Here is a 24,409-nt window from a genome sequence, read left to right on the forward strand (position 1 = left end):
AAAAGGGTAACCATACTACAGAACATTGAAAAGACGATTCTTAAAAGATTGTAAATAGATTTTAAAAAACATTTAATAACATTGAAATAAATGTGTTATTGAAATATTGAAACCAAACAGATATTCTAAAAATACTGAGGACAAAAAAAATTACCTAAATATTAACAATCCAAGTTAATCGATGTGACATTTATTCCAATAACACTACAATGATGTAAGACCACAAAGTTGTTATGGAAAAATACAAGAAGATCACTTAAAGATTAGTTGACTTGGCCATACAATATTGCATTTCTATTACATATTTCATCAACAATTTATACTCTTTTCTTTAAAGCTAACGATTTTTAAAAGACTTCATTTACTTCCATTAAAACATTTCAATACAAGCACTGGAAAGCTACAGATACTTCAAAATCATACAACTGACAAATCAACCATAATACCCTCCAGCTCCACCAAAACTGGAAGCACTAGCTTGTGAAAATCCACCTCCAAATCCACTACCCCAGCCAGGGTGGCCACCATATCCGGAAGATCCCGAATTGGCAGATGCAGAAGAACCGGCAAATCCCGCTCCCCCTCCCCCTCCGCCACCACCGGCTCCTACACCGCCACTAAACGAGCCTGCTGATGCCGTGCTTCCAGATCCTCCGAAACCAGTACCTCCAGGTCTGTATCCAGCACCTCCTGGTCTGTATCCAGCACCTCCAGGTCTGTAACCCCCACCTCCTCCTGCACCTCCACTGACAGATCCTGCATTTGCTGATGCTCCTGATCCTCCAAATCCTGCTCCTCCTCCACCAACTCCTCCACCTGCTCCGCCACTGAATGATCCTGCGTTTGCTGATGATCCTGATCCTCCAAATCCTGCCCCTCCTCCACCAACTCCTCCACCTGCTCCACCGCTGACAGATCCTGCATTTGCTGAAGCTCCTGATCCTCCAAATCCTGCCCCTCCTCCTCCAACCCCACCGCCTGCTCCTCCACTGACAGATCCAGCATTAGCTGATGATCCTGATCCTCCGAACCCTGCCCCTCCTCCTCCAACTCCACCACCTGCTCCACCACTGACAGATCCTGCGTTGGCTGAAGCTCCTGATCCTCCAAATCCGGCCCCTCCTCCTCCAACTCCACCACCTGCTCCTCCACTGACAGATCCTGCGTTGGCTGAAGCTCCTGATCCTCCAAATCCTGCCCCTCCTCCTCCAACTCCACCGCCTGCTCCTCCACTGACAGAACCTGCATTAGCTGATGATCCTGATCCTCCGAATCCTGCCCCTCCTCCTCCAACTCCACCACCCGCTCCACCACTGACAGATCCTGCGTTGGCTGAAGCTCCTGATCCTCCAAATCCTGCTCCCCCTCCTCCAACTCCTCCACCTGCTCCACCGCTGACAGATCCTGCATTTGCTGAAGCTCCTGATCCTCCAAATCCTGCTCCACCACCGCCTACTCCACCACCTGCTCCGCCACTAACAGATTCTACGTTGGCTGATGCTCCTGATCCTCCGAATCCTCCACCATACCACCATGGAAATCCTCCCCCGCCTCCTCCAGCTCCAACAGAGCCAGACCCGGCGCTGGCTGTTGATCCTGCAGCCCCTCCACCTGCGCCACCAGCTCCTCCACCTACTGCCCCGGCTCCGGCAGTCGCTGATGCAGTGGATCCTGAGCCTCCGGCCCCGCCATATCCAGGCCAACCACCGCCGAAGCCACCTCCGAAGTTAGCCGAAAGGCTGAAGGAGTTGCTTGCCCCGAATCCGAATCCTGGACCTAAAATCATTTTATTTTATTAAATTTGTGTCGGCATGAAATTACAATGAATAATCTGTACAAGTTATTCAGAACACCTTACATTACAGGACTATTGGAGTGTTATTGGTTTGTATAAAAAGCACTGTCTTTTTTAGATACTATGTCATAGACATAATGTTAATCTAGATATTCGGCCATAGAAATAGTATATGATCAGAATTTACAATGAAAAATATCTGAACATATAGGAAGGTTTCAACATTTTTTCTTAAACAAAACTCAAATATTCTTGGATCCAAGACACAATATGCCAACAAAAAATTAAGTAGTTCATACATTTCAGCAATTAGGCGTTCTAGTGCTAAATCGTGTTACATTAAACGTCCCTGGAATAAATATTATCAACATTTTCAATATCGCACTTAAGGTGTCTATAGGTAGTCCTGGAACTCTTTGGAACCATTTTGTATATTTATTCCCGAGGTCAAAAAATGCAAAAAACACCATATAAATATGGGTCCAAAAACGCCTGGTTTTCTGTCTGCGTGCCTGTATGTTATTTTCCCAAATGAATCCATAGCTTTCAAACTCCTCTAACAACTGACTTGAAACTTGGTACGTAAGTAGATGGCAGGTCAGTATAATCATTGCACAATGAATCGGATTTATAAACTGTAATGGAAGAAAATTATTATTATTATTATTATTGTTATTATTTTTTATTATGCCACACAGTTTATTGCACGAGTAATTTATATTTAAATAATCATTTATAAAATGTAGCTTCGTCTCTATAATACATGTAAGTAAGTATGTAACTGTTTTTTTACAGTAGATTTTTAGACCACATTAATCTCCCCTGTATTTTCAACACACTGAGAAGCAAATAATTCAAAATAGACAAAGGCAAAGCCTGGGGCCAAAGTATTTTACAGGTCTTCATTTATTTTTAAACAGTTTTCCCATTGCTAGTGCAGTCTCCATTTTACTTTTTTTTATTGCCTACATTTCTTGGTGGCCTAAACTCTTTCTCCACACCCAAGAGGAGTATGCCTATTGTAATTGAAATATGTCAGTCTTTAATAACAACTAAAAAATCGAAAGAAATAGAAAGAATTTACCAATAACTATTAATTAAGGGTAGTCTAGACATGATCTGGGCTCTACGCATTAGGTAAAAAGTTGGTAAGAGATATATAACTCATACATAAAAATACTTTACTATAGTATAATTTTTTTTAAGAAGAATGATATTTTGAAAACTAAGCTTTTCACTGTTAACGTGAAGAAGAGGAAAGGACACGTTTGTCATAACCCTTCAAAATGTTTTGCAAAATTTTAAAATCAATAACAGATGATTTATTATCATGCACTTGCAAACGAACATCATTGAACATTTGCTGTCTATATAATTATGATATGTTGTAGAAGACTTTAAATCAATTGTATTTTCACATAGATAGCAATTTCAGCCCTTAATTCGCTCAGCATTTATGAACACTTCCCCTTATTTATGGTGAAATTCCCTCGCTGTTCACGGTGCTACTTTAAGTCAATACTATTTAGGTAGAAATAATATGACATTTTGCAGGGGTTTATGAAACCCCTTAGGCTGTGTACTTGTTTACTTAAAAATATACATTGTATTTCAAAAGAACTATGTTTTAGCTTGTAATCCTCCTTAGGTGCAAGCAAAATCTTCTACAGTTAATTTCCATTACCATAAAAATACACTATGTACAATAGAAAAGCTTACCATCATCCTCGAAGGACGCGGCAACGAGGGACAAAACTGGCCACAACCAATAGACGAACATGACGCTAGCAGGTGATTGTACTGGGCAGACACACTCGCAGGACTAGAATGCTGAGTTAATGACACTGATATCACATCAACCTGTGGTGAATCACACAGCTACACGGAACAGGAACAGGATCTAGGTAAAAATATCTGGACAACTTTTAGGGATGTACACGATGGTGAAACCAACTTTTGCCCAGCGTCCAGCAAGCGAGCTTGTTTACGCGGACTGTTCGTTAATCTTTTGGCCGCTTCAAGCAAAACAAGCGATTAGTGATGACTTAGTAAACTACTTCTACAAAAGGTTTCTTGAAAGGTTTGACACGTCCAATCTACAAATAATCATTTTCTTGTAATTAAGTCAGAGTTACTGTGATGTATTTCATATTTGCTTCCAAAATATAATGGAGTGTACGATCTAAATTATCAATTTAAGTTTTGGTTACAAAACACCAAGAGCTCTTACGCTCGGGAGGTGGATCATAAATACACAAATTTATGATTACGTTGAATGTGTAGCAAGAATCCACCATTTAGTATTTTGTGTTTACATTTCATATCTTAAAAACTATTTCATATTATATCTTCATCAAGTTTGGTATAAAATTCAATCTAGTCAATAACTATTTAATACAATCATAATTTGATTTTATTTATTTCAAAATTGTGGTATTTTAAATTGTTATTACTAAAAACTGTTACAAAAAGTGACTGTATTTATGAAAAAATGCCAAGAACACTTATATTTAGCACATTGAATTCCTTATCAAAAAACACGAACTATAAAAACATGGAATTGTAAATAACGAAGAAATACAGATTTTTAGTTGTACAGGCCAGGTAAAAAAAAAACCAATTAGCCAGGATTTGCCTCATTTTCGCCTATAAATTGTGATTTCCCAGCTATTTATTATTTGATATTTTTGAACTTGGTATTGTTTAATAGTAACTTTTATTTTATAGGGATTTTTTCAAGGTACAAGCGTATCTTGCGTTCTAGGACAACAAGAAAAAAAGACAAATAGAACAAGGGAATTTAGATACAAAATAACATGTAACAGGTACTTGATTTTTTTAAATATCGGTCATTTTTTAGTATTCAAGCTATAAAAATTCAAATGGCCACCATTTAGAAAAAAAAATAGTTTATTGATTATTTTTTATAGATTATGAATGTATACAAAATGACATAAAGATATCTTAAATATTTGTTAGATATGATTTGAAAACACAAAAAAATGCTGGGTATTTTGCTAGCAAAAAAGGTTTTGGATAAAATACTATTCTTGGTTTTTGTTTTATTTTGACCCGGAACACTTTAAATTTGTTTGCCTACTTAAGGATCACTCTGTATATTCTTTGGACCTTATGGCATGTTGTGCAAACAACACTAAACAGTTTCTAAATAATAATAAATAGTTTCAGTATTATTTTTATCTTAAGGGGTGTTACCATTGGATGTTAGCCTTCAACTTTCGATAACAAAAGGGAAATGATGAGTAGTAAACGAACGAATAGTTCGTTAAAACAACACATACCAATCTATCATCTATTTTATCATACTCTCGTGTGCCACAAAACCACTAATCAACCAAATATTTGACTTGAGATCTTGAAATTACCATAACATTGTATTACAATAAATGTATGAAGTTGGGAAAATAACTGCAGCATATTCGGAATGAACACTTTATTTCTAAATGCATTCTAATGTTTATAGTAGAAAATAGGCTCATCCAACTATACAACAAATGTCTAATATTCATCTTTTAACAAAATATATGCGTACAAGTTTATCTGTAGTTGTTATTTGGAGTAATTATACACCTCTAAAAAGATGATAGATTTTTTATCCGTAATATGCTCCACCCCTGACAGGGACAGTTTGCCGGTAACCTCCTCGAGATCCACTGCATGGGCATGCACAGACAGGCTGTCCTCCCACTACGGTAAGAGTTCCAGTGTTAGCACCTCCGTACCCTGTGCCAGCTCCAGTTGATCCTCCAGAACCACCATAGACACCACTTACAGATCCTGAGCCTGCATATCCTGCACTACCTCCGTATCCACTACCTACAGAACCAGTGTGTCCTGCGCTTCCTCCATGTCCACTGGCTACTCCTCCACTTACAGATCCACTAGTCGCTGTTGAACCACCATATCCGGAGCTTCCTCCATATCCACCAGATCCTCCTCCACTTCCAGATCCACTAGTCGCCGTCGACCCTGAACCACCATATCCAGAGCTTCCTCCATATCCACCGGATCCTCCTCCACTTCCAGAACCACTAGTCGCTGTAGAACCTGACCCACCATATCCAGCGCTTCCTCCATAACCACCGGATACTCCTCCACTTCCAGATCCACTAGTCGCTGTTGAACCTGAACCACCATATCCTGCATTTCCTCCATATCCACCTGCTACTCCTCCGCTTCCAGATCCACTAGTCGTTGTTGAACCTGAACCTCCATTTCCAGCGCTTCCTCCATATCCACCCGCCACTCCTCCGCTTCCAGATCCACTAGTCGTTGTTGAACCTGAACCACCATATCCAGCGCTTCCTCCATATCCACCCGCCACTCCTCCACTTCCAGATCCACTAGTCGTTGTTGAACCTGAACCTCCATTTCCAGCGCTTCCTCCATATCCACCCGCCACTCCTCCGCTTCCAGATCCACTAGTCGTTGTTGAACCTGAACCACCATATCCAGCGCTTCCTCCATATCCACCCGCCACTCCTCCACTTCCAGATCCACTAGTCGCTGTTGAACCTGAACCACCATATCCAGCGCTTCCTCCATATCCACCCGCCACTCCTCCACTTCCAGATCCACTAGTCGCTGAGGCACCCGAACCTCCATATCCTGCGCTTCCTCCATATCCACCGGCTACTCCTCCACTTACGGATCCACCAATCGTTGTTGAACCTAAACCTCCATATCCTGCATTTGCTCCATATCCACCCGCCACTCCTCCACTTCCAGATCCAATAGTCGCTGAGGCACCCGAACCTCCATATCCTGCGCTTCCTCCATATCCACCCGCCACTCCTCCGCTTCCAGATCCACTAGTCGTTGTTGAACCTGAACCTCCATATCCAGCGCTTCCTCCATATCCACCCGCCACTCCTCCGCTTCCAGATCCACTAGTCGCTGTTGAACCTGAACCACCATACCCAGCGCTTCCTCCATATCCACCAGCCACTCCTCCACTTCCAGATCCACTAGTTGCTGTTGAACCTGAACCACCATATCCAGCGCTTCCTCCATATCCACCCGCCACTCCTCCGCTTCCAGATCCACTAGTCGCTGTTGAACCTGAACCACCATAACCAGCGCTTCCTCCATATCCACCCGCCACTCCTCCACTTCCAGATCCACTAGTCGCTGTTGAACCTGAACCACCATATCCAGCACCACCTCCATATCCACCTGCTACTCCACCACTTCCAGAACCACTGCTGGCTGTTGATCCTGAACCACTATAACCTGCGCTACCTCCATATCCGCCGGATACTCCTCCACTTCCAGAACCACTAGTCGCTGTTGAACCTGAAACACTATATCCAGCGCTTCCTCCATATCCACCGGCTACTCCTCCACTTCCAGATCCACTAGTTGCTGTTGAACCTGAACCCCAATATGAAGCGCTTCCTCCATATCCACCCGCTACTCCTCCACTACCAGGTCTACTAGTCGCTGTGGAACCTGAACCACCATATCCAGCACCACCTCCATATCCACCTGCTACTCCACCACTTCCAGAACCACTGCTGGCTGTTGATCCTGAACCACTATAACCTGCGCTACCTCCATATCCGCCGGATACTCCTCCACTTCCAGAACCACTAGTCGCTGTGGCTCCTGAGCCACCATATCCTGTGCTACCTCCATATCCACCGGCTACTCCTCCACTTCCTCCATATCCACCGGCTACTCCACCACTTCCAGTAGATGCCGATCCTCCACTTCCAGGTCTTTTGTTTGCACCATTTGCAGAGCCAGCCGTGGCTGATGATCCTGCGCCGCTAGGTCTATATCCTCCACTACTGATGGATCCGGATGCTGAAATCCCTGCTCCTCCGATTCCAGCCCCAAGCCCTCCTCCAACGTAGAATCCTGGTCTTTTAGAACCACTGCCACTACCGATTCCTACGTTTGCCGTGAGACTTAGTTTCTTCTTGCTATCCAACTTGTACGGTGAATATACCTGCCCAGGGGCCGCATAGTACTGTCCACCTGCAACAGTGAATTTTAGAATAAACACATACATTTAGTGCAATGTAATTTTTTGTATATCTAAAGAAAATAAATTGAAACTAGAGGGCCCTCCACCACGTTGAAATGTGTTTTTGATTAAATAATACAGTATAAACTTAACTGATTCAAAACTATCAATATATCTAATAATATATTTATACTGTAGGAGTATTTTAAGACCAAGACTTATACGGGTGACACAAAGGAACCGGACGTTTTTTAGATAAGTAGTACACAGTAGTTAAATGGAATAAAATGGTTTTAATACTGTACATAGTGAGGTATACATTTGCCATTTGTTACAAAACAGTCATTTTTTGAAAATGACGTCATGCATATTGCGGCCATGTACTTATCTACAAATGTTCATTCTGATCTGAAAATCATCTGAAACTCGGGTCAGGAGGTCTTGTTCAATGCCATTGATATATTCTGTGATTGCCAACTTCAAATCCTCTAGGGTGCGTGGTTTGTGAGCATGAACACGCTCCTTAAGAAACCCCCAAAGAAAGTAATCACTAGTGGACAAGCCAGGTGATCTCGGCGGCCACGGTATGTCACCAAAGCGAGAAATCACCTTGTTAGGAAACACTAATTCAATACTGCTCTCACTCTGGCGATGTTTTCGGGTGTTCTCGAAGTTCTAACAAGGCCTGGTGGTTTTTTCATGTTATATTCCCAGTTTTTCGGAATCCTGAAACCCATCTTAATAGCGTATTTCGGCTTGGAACCGTTCCATGGCGTTCAATATAAAAATTTCGACTGAATTCCCGCTGGATTTGACGACGGATTCACCATTTTGCACAAAAGTATCGTATGCGAAAACACGATGGTCTAGGATCCACAGAGCCATTTCAACAAAAATGGCAAGCCTCACTGAAGGTAATGACATAACTTCAATCTTCCTACTGCGTGCGGCAACAATGGAACAGCTGTTTAAAAAACGTCCGGTTCCTTTGTGTCACCCTATACAATAACTAAAACAATAAACGGTATCAACAATCTGACACATATTTTCTCCCATTAGCTTGTCAACAACCTTTAACATGGGGTGGTGGGAGTAAGCTACCTATGATATTTCATAGGGAAAATCCATAGGTTGTAATAACTTTCGAACCGTAAATTTGTACAGGGGTTGCACTCTTTTGATTAGTATTATAATGACAGTAACATGCTAATTTTAATCAAAACTGGCTTTTTTAATTGATTTTTCGTTACTTATAGCGAATTACCCATATAGGGAATAAGCTATTTAGGTTTTTAAAAGGGAAAAACACATAAGTTACAATAACCTTCTAGCCGTAATTTGTACAGCAATGGGATTCGTAACATTTTGTTCAGAATATAAAGGACTGTAACATACAAAAATGTTATCAAGCTAGTTAGGGGTTTGTTTTTCCAGACGATTTAATTTTTCTGTTATTTTTTTGGTTATTATCATTGACTATAATGTCAATCAACATAATGTAATTAACACTATATAATGTCAATGGTATTATGGAAAAATCACCATTAAAAATCAAATTTCAACAAAATTTTAAATTGCCTGGAGATACCATTGCTTAGTACCTACATACCGAATTTTATCAAAATCGGACTACAGGTGTGGTCTGTAGCTCTGTACACATCCACACACACAGATTGACATCACTTCTACAACCACATTTTGACCAAATTTTGAAAAAAAAACAATACTTTCCCCATATACTATTGTATAGGGGAAGAGAGTAAAAATGGAGTTACGTATTATTGATTGCAGATAGGTCATAAAATAATTATAATTATTGTTTATTCGTGATTCAGAAGCGTGCTTCAGGTACTTCCGATCTTAAAAATCAACAGCTCAAAGGAAAGCTGGCATTTCACTGGAGGTTCTTAGACCAAAACATGTAGGATAATGTAATTAGAACTGATGAAATAGATCTTTAATTGAACAAAAAATTCAGAAAAATCTAATTTATGTTTACTGGCTGAGGAAAACAGCAGATAAATCAATGATGATGCTTGATGGAAAATCATTACGTTCATACCCTTAATTTAAGCCCAAAATGATGAAAATCGTCGGATAGAAAGAGCCGGACTATTATATAAAGTTTATGGGTGCCTGTCTGGGTGTGTGTTACTCAATCACGTAAAAACGACTAAACCAAAAGGGCTTAAACTTTGTAAAAATATAACTACTATATCAAGAAACATGTTGACTATTCACGCTTCGATACTGGCCGAAGGCTTTTCCCTTTTGGCTTTGAACATTCTCAGGTGGGGCTTTTGAAAGTTAATATTGATTGGTCTCCATGGCTGCAATGAGAAAACTCCCCATGTTTACATTCGCTATGACATAGCAATGTAAACCAGCAGAATAATTAATTGTCAGATTGATATGATTTTCCAATGGCACTCCAGGTGGCATAATCAGATACCAGTAGTTAATTGGTTTTAACCGTTAAAACAATAACGTCAAAAGAAATTTTGAAATTAACAAAAAACATATTTATTTCATACCATAGATATTTGATCGAAATAATAACAACTCTGTAATGTAAAAGTATGCAACTAAACAAAGATAAGATACACTTGCTTGCTTAAGTTTAAGTGCTACTCTCTAATTTGTCTCCCCTCCAGTCAATAACGGCAGAAAAAATATAATAAAACAAAATCATATTAGTTTTAAAATATTCTGTGACATCGATTTTCCGCTTTTCCACTACTACTTCTAGAATTTAGATTCTGTCTGCTTTTTCATTGGGATTTAGTATACGGGAACAGTTTTATGTAAATTAAAACCCCCAGATGTAATTAGTTTACTTGGAATGCCTCAGTACTTCGGGGATTAAGTTTTGGGGGAGAGGGCTGAGTAAAATAATCAGTATTTGATCGAAACTATTTTCCCCTATATCGAGTAATCTTCAGTGTAATCTTTGCTCAATAGTTACAACAGATTTTTCCCTTTTGTACTATATATTTTAATTTGCTAGTATACTGTGGATGGCTTGTTATAAAAACTTGTTACACGTCTTTTGTTTACTTGTTATTTGTTATTTTGCCGACATAGTTACTTGGCAACCCATAAGGCCAATGCAGTTTTTTTTTTCAAATGAGTTGTGTAACGAAATATGAATTTTCCCGAGGTAGTGGCTGTAACCAATTAGGTTTTTAGGGCTATAAGTCCCCAATTCAAAAGTGTAGTCAAAATCCTTCCGCTATATTCTGAGATTTACAGTATATTACAGATAGACAGACAGACAGACATAGCTCGTATCAGAGTATAGGATAGAATATAAAAAGATATAGCATTCAGCAAAACCATGAGGCAAGCTTTCTTATTTTAGGATGGACACTGGTCCCCGCATAAGGATTATTAAAATAAAAAATATAATAAAATACTATCAGGTATTAAACAGTATTATTTTTTCAACTACGTGAATACAATGTACAAATTCATATTATGAATCATAATATATGTAAACATAAATGAATCATACATACATTAAACATGTTCAAGCAATTGCAGTGTGATAATAAGCATAACCAATACTCACTGTCTGCCAGTACGGTGGATGACAGATACAGGGTGATCCCCAAGTAGGCAAGCATGGCGTGGAGGGCGATTGTTGAACTGTGGTGAGTCGTTTGAACAGGTTAATGTAGGTAAATTGTTAATGACAATGATAACATAAACAATCAAACTGACATCAAACACTGCGATACTCATCTAAACAACCGTTGTATTGGTTGAACGCCCAGGAAAACCTCGGGATTAACAAGCTGCATCACTCGGGTTATATTTGGGTACAAATTGCTTCAGTAAATAATGGGGATAGTTTATCATTATAAGCATTTGAGATGGAGACGCCACCTAGGTGTGTATTGTAACCAAAATTTGAGTGAAATATTAGTGTAGAATGAAGTGTAATATCTTGTGTAGCTTTGATACTGACTATGGCCTTATGTTTCGTTAATCGGACCATTTATTAAAAGTCCGATGATCAAGGACAGCTGCGTCCAGTTTTGAACCAACAAAAAGCTACACACTTTTCTCAGGATCGAACTGGCGACCTTTTGATTACCTAGTATAATATTGTTCAGAATCTAGTTTATTTGGGATTAAAAAAAATACTTGACTGCTCTATTCTCGTAATTTTGAATTGTCAGTTCAAAAGATAATGATTTTACGCGAAACAAGTTACAACAATGGCACCAAATATTTAATCCTACATCATGTGATAGTGAAAACGATTTTGAATTACATAAAATAACCTGGAACTAATTTATAAAAGTGCACACTGGACGTAACCAAAGCTTTACAATTATTGTGTTGATCCACAGAGAGAGTTGATCAACAGAGTCTATTTTTTCAGACCTCAATTTACAGAAAATTCAATTCAATAGTGTATATTGATGAGGCTGAGGCATCTTTATTTTAACATCCCGTCGGAATTCAAACTTCGGACGAATACATTGATACAGTTTTCTATCGATATGTTTTGTCTAGATTGTAGAACATTCCCTATAAGCAACATATAAAGTAATATAGATGACCGGCAGTTGTGAGTTCGTTCACCGACTGTATGCATGACTGCGTGGTCGCCATTAGGATTCCCCTGGCGTTGGCTGCATTCTCTCTTCAGCAGTCTCTCTGTCACTCTGTCACTTGTCACTCGATGACGTGATGGTCGCCTCACTCATCCTTTCACTCACTTTGTAAGTCAAATAGTAACTCACTATACAAGTGAGTAAACATTTGATTACTAATTTTAAGGACTAACTGTGGTCAGATTGTTAAGTGAGACTACAAAATCGGTTCTCTGCACATAATATGTTTATTTTATATGTTAATGTTTTTTGCGTCGTAGAACATTATGTCATTTAAATGGTTGATTTGTGTTGGTTCAAAAATTGATTCTTTAGGACACACAAGTACCTTTTGGCCATAGACTTGCATATTCTTAATTCGGAATGAACTTTTCATTGATATGTTGGTGATGACAATATAAGCTGCAGGTTATTGTCTAGATATGTTAAAAGTAGGTGTACTGTATGGGAACGCTGTCCATATACCTAACACGGTTATAAAATTATAAATAAAATTAAGAAAAGAAATAGTTGGTTAATTTCAGACTTTGATACCATATCAAGCCTCTAGGAATAAAATTTTACTAAAAGAAACTGTGACATCTAAAAGAAATAGGTTGACAGAAGATAAATTCTATAAACCATGTACATGGTCACATTTACACATGTAAGTGTGTTGTTTAAAATTATGTTGTTATTTAATTAGCAAGAACGAAGCACAGTTATAAAAATAGAATCAATTACTGCTGGAAAGAAATGAACTAATGTTCATCGACTGGTAGTAAACCATGAACTGATCGTTTATCCGTATTCACGTTGATTCGTATGCATTGGCAGTCAATTTGTTGTATTTTCTCTCTACAGAGTTTGTTCTCCCCATTGATATCCGTCCCCCATTACTCCAGGACCTGAAGACTAGACACATCCTGTTGCCCAAGTGTCTGAACACTCAAGGCCGGATGATGCCTGATTGTTTATTTGCCGCTGGAAGATTCAGACCGCGAGGTCGGGTTTGTTCCGTTATGCTGTAAATATAACTGCATGACTTCCCTTCCGGGTGTTACTTGAAGATGCAGAATAAAATAAACGAGTATTATAAGATTTTGGTTCGTTTGTCATTCATCGAGATTTCCATCATGATTTCCTATTTTTTCTTCTTTGGAAGATTGAACAATCCTTGTACACATAGGTAGCTTGACAATCATTTGTAGTAAAGCCTGAATAGTTGTAACAAGTTTTAAGTGTGTTAATGAAAGAAATAAACAATGGTTTACATTGATTCCGGACGTCAACCAAACAAATTAATTCGTAAAGCAGAGAAGGATCTGGAAGTTCCAGTTTCGAAAATGGTTGAGGAATTATCTGGTTTCAGTCTATACATAACACTATTTCAGGGCGGTCTGGTTTAAAAGTCTATAGTCACTATTTCCTAGGAAAATGTGATGTACGGAACTATGTCGAGTACGAGACTATGGTGATACACGTATACAGTAAAAATTAGACTACTACATCAAATTCAGTCAATATAGTAAAGTGTTGTCATTGAATAATTTCAATTTGTAATCACATGTAACAAACTTGTAAATAAGAACTCTATTGGGCTCGATCTTTCTCGCTCACGAAATACACATTTACGCTTAAAACAATGTTTAAGTATATTTAGAGTATAACTTTGCTTTATACTATACCCATTATTGGCTTTTCATTTTGAAACTACGATTCAATAATCAGCTTGAACATTAGTTATACAATTACTGGGTAGCTTAATGGTTACAGTGCTCACCTAAACAATCAAAAAGGTAAAACTGGAGCAATCTTTGCTCTCTTTGATTATTAGGCTTTTAATAAATTTCGCTACCTAAATAAATAGCTTCTTGTATGTTTACGCGTAAGATTAACCTTGACTAAGAGAGAGAGAGAGAGAGAGAGAGAGAGAGAGAGAGAGAGGAGTGTGAGAGAGATGACGAGAGGCAAGGCCGCTCCGCAGTCTTCACTACCGTTCGTTGAACTCTCCTGCAAGAGATGAAGAAAGAGCTTTCTTCTGATGCGACCGCGGACATTGTCCACATTGGAATCCTCTCCAGTCCAACCAGCAACCAGCTTCCCTCATTCATAATCCACCGTGTTGGCAATGACAGTACGTCGACTTGTAGATCCTACAAAGAAAAATTCCTCACTGCCTTGCATTCAAATTTAGCTGAGGAGTTGAACCGGAAATGCATTTTAAGGATTCAAGTTGGATTGGAGGATTTCAGGATGTGTGTTATAGAACTGTGAGCTGTGTTATAGCTTGAGTAAGGGGGGTAAACTATCACGTAGAAATGCAAAGGAATAATTTGGTTAGTGAATAACAACACCTATGATTTTTACCTTAAACAGTCAAAGTGTCTATCTTACCTTAAACAATACGTCATAACAAATATAAATGTATCCATGAAATATTGTACAAGCTACTCATTTCAAGTGTATGAACACGGTTTTGCATGACTATTATTTATCTTCATAAAAAATAGCTCTAGTGTATTTATTTGCCTTTGAATAGCACTAGCTGACGTCGTATCCTATTGTAAACCTGGGTTATGGGGGTTTATGTTGGCTACGCTTAAGTGTGCTGAAGAGCTCTCTTATATTTTTATGGGTAGATGTTATATTCTGCACTTTACTTCTTGTTTATAGTATCGGGGAACAATATAGCTTACAATATTGTTAGTGAGTTAAACTAGCTTTCAAGTTGACCAGGTTATAAAGAAAAACAACCACCAGACTGAACATCGGTAGGTTCTCTAGATAAATCTGACCAAATTATACCTTAAATAATTTGTATATAAGGTAGTATTTTTAAACATTCTTGCCACCAAAACTGATTGTACGAAATAATATAAATAAGTTTACATACCTCAGTCTTAAAATTAGTCTGGGGTTGACTAGTTTCGAGTCAAAGACCCATTATCAAATCCGCATCAAATTGAATTAGTCAATTTGATAATTGCGGGATGCACGAAACTAGTCATCCCTAGACTCTTTTTAAGACTGAAGATGGACTGAGGTATGTAACATATTTATATTATTTCGAATTTTTATTCTAGTACATTAAGTTTGAGGCAATCTATTGAGATTGTTAGTTTTTTTTTATATATTTTCAATCATTCCATATCAAAACAGTTCGAGTTTTTTGCATTACATGACAAAAAGTTAACCCCTTTTCTTTTTACCTACATGCCCCTTTCTCCGGGGTCCAGCGTGCCCCGTGCCCCTGGGAGGGGGGCAGGTATATAGCCTCTCAGTGCCCCTCACAGTCACTTCACCATGGGTCCTCGGCTACTGCTGCTCTACCCGCCTCTTCTCTTCCTATTCATCTTCTTTCTCTCTCCTACTTCTGGTGAGTAACAATGTATTAATAGTCATTAGTAGTAAGTCTCAGAGATGGTTGACAAAATAGTTACACCATGCTTCGTTATTTTTATTATAGATTCTAAATTTGAACTGATGAATACATTAAACTTTTTTAGTAGAAATTAAGTTAAGAGAGAATGGAGGATTTTAAATGCTTGGTTAGTGAATTTTTAAGTCTCTAATGATTAAAAATTATTAAACTCAATTTGTTTAAGTTTGGTATCGGTGACACTTTGGCTGAAACATATTTTAGCGAATTTCCCTGTAGAGGAGTAGCTATCACCTTTGTGACACTAAGACCTACAACCAGGATCCATTTTTTTTCATTTTGTTGTCCCAAAAAGTCAAACTACTCTTTTGAAATGTTCAAAAATTGTTTTTCAAATGTTTACAGTAAGTTGCTTACTGGTAGTTTGAAGAGCGGATTAGAGGTTCACCCCCTGGATATTTTCTCGCCACTGGCAGAACGGGTTTGCCATACAATCAACATCCCCACGTAAAATATGTAGACAACATTTTTCCTTTTATAATCTATGACCAAACAAGTCAATGAATGATAAAACTGGAATTTTATTTCTTACTTAATTGAGAACCTCGTAAACTCAAGTAAATAAGTTTTGCTCTTCATTTCATTTTCTGTAAGCAGTTCACTCGTTGACTTGCTCCTCTTGGATGTTGTATAAGTGTGGTTGGATTGTAGGACTTTATAGATAAACACCTTCGCAGTTTCTACTGTGTCGTGTACAAACTGCCCTAAGTTAATGCAGATGAGGTATTGCGACTATTAGGGAATGCATTGTCAATGGAAATCTTCCTTAGTTGCGTCTTTTAAGCCCGCAGCTCCGGTACGTTATCTATTTAAATTTCGTTTAAATAAATCAGCTTTATTTACAACAACGTATAATAGCATAAATCTATATTCTAAGTAGAAATCATATACGGAGTCATATAACAGGCCGTTAAAAAAAACACCGAAATGTGAGTCATTGTATATTTTTCATGTGTAGTGAATAACAAAGGTTTTAAAATTACCTCATTTATGAAGTATTGTGGAAGTTATTGCGTACCGACAGAAAACACTTTAGAAATAACAAATACGATGATGAGAAAACGCACTAAAATAGCCAGGTTATAAGAACAATACCGCTAGATCACTGTTTGTAAGGAAAATGGAACATTTGATACGGTTTACACTTTTCATTAAATATTTCTTCCTAACTCAAGATGTTGATTTTGATTACTTACCGTTCAGTACCTAATGAGTGAGTTCATAAGATGAGCATCTAATGAGTGATACCGTCACAGTAGTTGACTTATGTTTACGCAGGACTTTGACTTCAGCAAAAGTTTTCGTTGTGAAAGTCAATGATGAACCAGTAGAATTGTGCGTTCAAGGTTGTATTGACTTTATTTGTTGACATGTGGTAAGTGATTTTAACAAACATATAAATCAATGGAATAGTGAGAACAAATCAATATTATTGTACCGAAAACTTGCTTGACGTTTCGTAAATATTTTTGTAAGTCTCTTTTACCAGCAGATTGTGTATGTACCACGAGTAATATTTATTTATGGGAGCTATATCTGCTGTTTCTGAATATCTTTGAATTGTAAAAAGTGTTGGGGGCTTAGATTAGGGGTTAGTAAAGGAAATAACGCCGTTTCGATTGGTTCGGTTTCACAGTTTAGCTAGCACTGCCCTAGTTCGTTGTTGAGGGCTCCGCCTCCCGGGTTTGCACGACTCGACCTCCAGCGTTTTCGTGTACCCTGTATCCAGGCTTCCCGTTGTAGCCGGGTATCTGGACCAGGAGACCGTTACAGGATGTGACCGGGTCGTGGTAACGGGTGCCGCGCGTGATCTGGACCACCGTCACTGCCAACTGCGAAGTGCGAACTGAGGAGTATATTGCAGAAACTACACTGCTCCGAGACTGCCCAGCTCAGACAAACTGCTCAACATTTACAAATCTATACCTCAAACTCTATTTGGGTTTGAATAAGATTAAAATCAAAATTGACAACAGAAAAAGAATCGCTACGAATGAATTTGAGTATACGAAGCTTTAAGATCAATGGACAAGAGGGATGAGGATAAAATACGAAAATTATGGATCAATGAACGGGAGGGTTCTAAATCATTATAGTTTGGATCGATCAACTATAAACTAGACAGACGTTAATCGACACGAAGAGCACACATTAACAAACTAGAGACGTGGATAAGAGACGAACGAGATTATTTAGATCAATACGATCATTTTGGATCCATGAACGAGTGAGATGCGAAGGTTTCAGATCAAACACTTGAAGGATTTGGTTCAATAATTGTTTTTATGCAAACCTTAAATCATTGCCTCTGATAATAGTAAAATACAAAACAAATAGTACAGCATTTGACATTTTTACTTTACCATTGGCAATCTTATTAAGTGTGTCATTTTAGTAAAGTGCGACTCAGCAGAAACACCTATGCTGACGACATTATACCCGTAATAAAAATAACTAGATATAGCTATAATTTTATTTATAACAGTTTGTATCCTATTATAAGTACGACAAACTTCCACACTATGGTACTTTCTCAGTGAAATAAAGAATAGTTCAAGTATACAGTATTAAGCATATTGTTTTTAGAAAAAATCAAAGTGAAAAATATTTTTAAAATCCGAACTGGACCAAATCAGACATTAACGTACGATATTTTTGTGTTGGTGGTCGATAATCTGTTTTGATTCCCCTAAATCTCGTCCATGACTAGTAAACTTATATAAATAAATTCTAATGTTTTTATTAAACATTGAATTTTTACAGAGACATATAACCGTCATTGATACCAAAATGTTTGCCCAGGTTAGTCTAATTATAGTTGGTATAGTTTATCCGACAATTATTTATTATACCCATACTGCTGAGTCGTCAAGGAAGCGATCAGTCGGGGTCGATATCCTGAAGCAGTTCAGTTTCATGGTCTCGCCACGAGGAATAAATGGCAATTTGATTGGTAGCTTGCTTAATGGCTGATACGGTATCTGGAGGAAATGGCCTCTGAGATGGTTTGGCATCCGCAGCGATCCTGCTACGAGGGGGATATTACATTACTGAATTACTAGGGTTTCAGAAGTAATAGTGACTAGTGTACATGTTGCTCGAATTCGAGCAATTGCAAAGTATTACAGGAGTTATTTTAAAACGAATAACAGTCATATTTAACATGAATTTAAAAGAGTCAACTCAAGATTACCGGTGTGTAGCTCAGACTATTTTTATCTTCGTTATTGATAAACCTAAAGCATTCCTGCCGGTTTTCTCCTTCTCAAAATGCCTCGCTGTACAGGCAACACAGGTCATTGATAGAGGGCCAATTGAGAACGAAAAGTCGTTTTGGGGTAGTGTTAGGGCGCATTTGTAACCTAATAGTTGAGATTGTCCAGGGTCAGGTGCTGACTGTGATGAGTTAAGCCTACTCGCCACTGCTCTGTAGCTGCGGTCGTTATCACGATTATGCCTCCTGTCTATGTTTCGTTGTCGTCACGTCGGAGGCATTTAAAAGAAAACAAAACAACAAATAAACAAATTATAGCTACACAAAACAACGATAAATGCACAAATTTAAGTTACAATCATACTAACACGATCCTTCATAGCGACACAAAACAACGATAAATACACAACTTTAAGATACAACCATACTAACACGATCCGTCTTGGGGGTTATGTTTACATAAACTCAAATAGTAAATAAATGTACTCAATGCGTTTCATTGAATTGAAAAATAACAGCAATTAAATTATACAGCTGATCAAAATGTAAACAATTATGTTCTCCATAAGGATTACATGGGAACTTTCAAAGCCACTGGGGCAGAGCCCAAGGGACTTTTTCAAAAATGTAAGGCCAGTTTGCAAATCTACGCGACACGCTCTTTCCAATGAGACGTCAATAGATAAAATCTGTTAAGAAATGGCGGAGGAGTTCAACCGACAAAGTTTCATGTAGCGTATTAATTATATAGATTATAGGTGTCAAATTTAAATACGTTGTTTTGATCATGATTTATAAAATATCCCTAGCGCAGCTAAACCTGCAGACTAAGCGAATTTCGCCTGAATCGATTTCCATGAAATTTTTTTCTTAAAATACAAAAATGAATAAATTGTCTTCCCTATTCGAATTATAATAGGTTTAATTAGTACCTAAGTTTCCTGCTACAGGGAATCTAAAGATTACTTTCAGTGAAATATGTAATATTTTAAGGAGTAACTTTAGTGTAAATCCAATCAGTCAAATATAAATTCGCTTAGTCTGCAGGTTTGCTGCGGCGGGGATATTTTCCACACTTATATAGTTTTTTATTACTAGAATTTCTCTTGTGTCCTATCCCTCTCGTAAATAAATGTAAAGCAAATACTGCAATCATAATGCATGAAGTTAAATATGGCCAAGATCTCGTTATAGAAGACAGAAAACACATGCGTGTATTTGTATTGTTGTTGTATTGTAATTGTATTGTTCCAGAAGCTTTCCCAGTGTCGTCGCCCCGTCAGAGACAGTACCTGCCACCGCTGCCCGGGTACATCCCTGTCTACATACAACACGGCGAGACACCCCCTGATGTAGAGGCTCTGTCAGACCAGAGTCCTACCCAGGACAAGATGGATACTGACGTGGCAGAGGTAGGGTTATATATTTGACCATGTAAAGAACTAGACATCCCATCCCTATAAAGTAGAAGATAGTATAGTGAAAATGGACGTAACTGAATAGATCCACCGACAAAGTGCGTGATGTCAAGTCGGATTACTGCCAAACACGATTTCTGTCAACCACGATTACCTTCAAACAAAATTAATGTCAAACACGATTACTGTCAAACACGATTACCTTCAAACACCATTACTGTCAAATACCATTACTGTCAAACACGATTACTGTCAAACACGATTACCTTCAAACACCATTACTGTCAAATGCCATTACTGTCAAACACGATACTGTCAAACACCATTACTGTCAAACACGATTACTGTCAAACACGATTACTGTCAAACACGATACTGTCAAACACGATTACTGTCAAACACGATTACTGTCAAACACGATTACTGTCAAACACGATTACTGTCAAACACGATTACTGTCAAACACGATTTCTGTCAAACCGCAACCCTGCGTGTTGTATGTACTTGTATTGATCTCAATCCTTGAATGCGTTCTTGATAGTAAATATATTTCATTCGAAACTAATTAACTTTATTTTCTACAGGTTCCAGAGAAGACAGACGGCGAAGACTCCCTGGACGACATTGACAGTCTGCGAGCGCTGAGGGAGAGTGAAGAGTTCATCGTACAACAGCTGACTGACAATGTGAGAGCCAATGAGGTGCGAGGACTTGTGGAGGAGGTACATGGGCCTAGGCCTTAGGCCAACAACTTAGGCCTATACCTCGCCCGAGCCATAGCGTTGGCCTGAAACATTGGAGCGAGTTTCAAACTCCCAGAATTTCCCACCGAAGCCAAAAAGGATTGCCAACTTGTTCAAAGTTTTCACTACGATTTTAAATACTGAGCTTTTTCGCTTGAAATTAATTATTCTAAAAAGGTGTACTATAATTTGTAAACCCTTTTTCATGCTGAGACCCAATGGTTGTGATTATTTATTTAGGATAGCAAAATAAAATAGTTTTAAGTTGTTTCTGATTTCTTTACCTCGGCCTTGATGTTTTACGGCAGTGTTACACTTATAGCTTTTGAAAATTGCTTACAGAGTTATGCGTCACATAGCTTTGAATGAAATTCTTTACTCTTAAATGAAATATATATATATATATATATTATTTCAACAAATTAGTAACAGTACAGTGATCTGTAAAATTTCAGCATACACAATTTTTTTACAAGAGAAAAGAATGCAGATTTGTTTACTTGTTTGAATTACAGTAGTCATAATTCATGTAAATAGGTGTATTGAATTTAGAGTGATTAAAGCACACACTAAAATCTTTGTTTAATCATAGTGTAAATTAGATTTTTTCTTTGGTTTCATTTTAATTTAGTGCAACAAGGTTAATTTGTCAACATATTAGATTAAATGATTTTACGAAACAATATTTAATACATTAGTTGTATGTACTAATTTACAGTCTTGTGTTAAAATGAACAAACTTCAAAGCAAGCACTCGTTTTTGACAACTCCAACAACTGAATGACCCACACGATAGGTAGAAGAAGAAAATAACTCAAATTTGTAGGCGCTAATACACATTTTCCCAGTGTCCTCAATCGTGTATAGCTTAACAAGGTTAAATTGCCACTATTTTAGATAAGCTGGTTTTACCACATCACATCCCATGCATACTGTATGTGCTGATTGAAGTATTGGCCTACTATGAACACCATAACTTTCCGCATGATTCTGCGCTGAGATTTGGCAACTGTCGACTCTTGGCCTTCAGGAGAAAGGCAGTAAGAGGTAGAGGACCCAAATTTGGCCGGCAGGAGCCGCTATCCGAACCTCACGTACCGACTCCCGTTGTAGCGTCGTGCAGGGATTGCCTGGCACTTAGCTTTTTATGACATTTCCCTGACATTGTTGTAGAGTCAAACACTCCTTTTGAAAACTACTTTACGGTTGATTTATTTCAGAAGGAATGTTTTTGAGTATTTGCGAATACTAATTTAGTACATATTTTATATAGTGCAACCACTAAGCCTGATGAAAGAGTTTCAATGAGTATCGTGCGTTATAATGAGTATACGGACACACATCCTTGATGTTTGAGCTTTGAAATTCTATTTCACTATCGAAACATCATTATCAGTGGCACGCATACATTGCAGCTACAATGCAGAGTAACAATGCATTCTGCACCTGCAACAGGGACAATGCGTCGAAAAGTCACCTCACTCATTAACAGTCTTCACAACAATGATGCGTGTGACGCACAATGTGACGCCATTTAGTTCTTCACACGTCGCATTGCTTTATTTTGACAAAAGGGTATTTTCGCTGTATTGGTTTCATTACAATATTGCTACCATCCCTTATAGCGCGTAGATTGAAACATTTCGTTAGCCTTCCAGAAGTGTGGAAAGTAATATCTTTCAATCTTTTACAATTAATAGGTGCTACTGTAACTGCTTTATCTGTGCTTCTCAACGGGAAGAGGACGTGAAAGAGATTAATACAGTTCTTTGGATCTGCTGTACGAAATAGTTAAACAAGTATAGTTCATTTTAGGAACAGAACAGACTGGTAAAATTAGTTTCATTTTATATTCAGGTAAGGGGTTAAAATTTCCTAGGCAACCAGGACGCGAAAGAGATTAATAAGGTTCTTTGGATCTGCTGTACGAAATGGTTAAACAAGTATGGGTCATTTTAGGAACAGAACGGAATGGTAAAATATTATTTTCTTTATAAGATGATGTAAGGAGCTATTTCCTAGGCAACCTAGTATGGTGTACAAGTGGCATCAATGCGTATAAAAATATTGTAACTATGTAGACAATATTATTGTAAACCTACTCTACTTAAAGCCTCTACTTATATTAAAAGGTTCTAGAGTCAAAATATTCTAACTACATAACACGCCTAGTTTTTGCTACAGCAATGTCTGTAGACAGCTGTGTTTTTTTTCTGTTTATATTTATTTGGTTACTAAGAAAATAATGTAAATTTGTGAACTGGAAGGAAATAAAGTTGATACAAAAACTTTATATTTTATTCAACTAATTAACATAAAACTAAAAGTAAATCAGGTAATCCAATATACTTAAAACTAATCCACTGGCACTCTGCTGCACTTGAGGTAAATGTTTACTCGAGTTCCTCAAAAGCAGTAAAGACACTTTGCGCCCGCACACATAATATTTTTCCTACAGTTACTATAAAGCATATAAATTAATTACAGGCGAACTGTTATTGTATGGTTTAATAAATTACCTAATTACAAATCTGAATAAAATTTCACAAACAATAAATCAAAACCTGAATGTCATTTTTTGTTTATTTTTTGTTTTGTAGTGTTTTTGGTAAAACCTCAACAGACATCGGGTTAGAGGTTAGGTTAAGTCTAAAACGTTGAACGACAAAATAAACACTGAACCAGCTGATTGATTTAGTTGTGGTGCCAACAAGCATACAAATATTACGTGCCTAATAAAAGCACACAATTTTTTGTCATTTGGTTTAAATATTGGAGTGCGGGAAAGTATTATAAGTTTGGGATACGAAACACAACACATTTAATTACAACAAATACTTAATGCATACAGATTATCCTGCTTCATTCTTTTGGATTATAAAAAACTCGTTGGTAAAGATATGACGTAAAAATTAGTACATTTCCAGTTTTATTTTTGGATAAAAGCTTTTACGAGTTTGATCAGAATCAAACTGTTTCTAAAACACGTCATGTCTACTCCATCCATCCACGGAGCTGTTTAACAATATGCAGGTTTAAAGTTGAGGTAAGTAAAACATTGGTAATAAAATGAAGAATAAATTAACTTTACAGCATAGCCTACCAATCTTTAAATAAGAAGAATTAGATATAGGGGTTTTTTTGCTGTTTTGTACCGTTTAAATAACACTAATCTATTTTTAATTCTGTGATATTGTTTTT

General features: G+C 37.8%; 2 protein-coding genes across 2 annotated transcripts; one reads left to right on the forward strand and one right to left on the reverse strand.

Moving 5' to 3' along the window:
• Positions 1-433: 433 nt before the first annotated feature.
• On the reverse strand, positions 434-14,501 carry LOC128989269 (fibroin heavy chain-like). The gene is made up of 5 exons (XM_054411147.1): positions 14,389-14,501; positions 11,359-11,435; positions 5,436-7,798; positions 3,574-3,655; positions 434-1,776 (listed from the first exon to the last, which is right to left on the reverse strand). The coding sequence occupies exons 1-5, from the start codon at positions 14,499-14,501 to the stop codon at positions 434-436; spliced, it is 3,978 nt and encodes a 1,325-aa protein (XP_054267122.1).
• A 1,196-nt stretch (positions 14,502-15,697) lies between these two features.
• LOC128989270 (uncharacterized) lies at positions 15,698-21,491 on the forward strand. Its single transcript, XM_054411148.1, has 3 exons — positions 15,698-15,770; positions 20,302-20,459; positions 21,050-21,491. The coding sequence occupies exons 1-3, from the start codon at positions 15,698-15,700 to the stop codon at positions 21,206-21,208; spliced, it is 390 nt and encodes a 129-aa protein (XP_054267123.1). The 3' UTR covers positions 21,209-21,491.
• The last annotated feature ends 2,918 nt before the right edge of the window (positions 21,492-24,409 follow it).

This window comes from Macrosteles quadrilineatus, unplaced genomic scaffold (assembly GCF_028750875.1).
Source record: "Macrosteles quadrilineatus isolate MER2022 unplaced genomic scaffold, UCM_ALF_1.0 Scaffold_3__2_contigs__length_128488019, whole genome shotgun sequence".
NCBI lineage: Eukaryota > Metazoa > Arthropoda > Insecta > Hemiptera > Cicadellidae > Macrosteles > Macrosteles quadrilineatus.

Bases quoted from the DNA above. Each gene is read 5' to 3' on its own strand.
- LOC128989269 (XM_054411147.1), bottom strand. From the start codon at position 14,501: ATGAGGGAAGCTGGTTGCTGGTTGGACTGGAGAGGATTCCAATGTGGA. The intron at 7,799-11,358 runs GTGAGTATTGGT...TCACTGTTGCAG, and splicing joins ATCCACCGTACTGGCAGACA to GTGGACAGTACTATGCGGCC. The intron at 1,777-3,573 runs GTTCGTCTATTG...AAATGATTTTAG, and splicing joins CAATCACCTGCTAGCGTCAT to GTCCAGGATTCGGATTCGGG.
- LOC128989270 (XM_054411148.1), top strand. From the start codon at position 15,698: ATGGGTCCTCGGCTACTGCTGCTCTACCCGCCTCTTCTCTTCCTATTC. The intron at 15,771-20,301 runs GTGAGTAACAAT...GTATTGTTCCAG, and splicing joins CTTTCTCTCTCCTACTTCTG to AAGCTTTCCCAGTGTCGTCG. The intron at 20,460-21,049 runs GTAGGGTTATAT...TATTTTCTACAG, and splicing joins TGGATACTGACGTGGCAGAG to GTTCCAGAGAAGACAGACGG.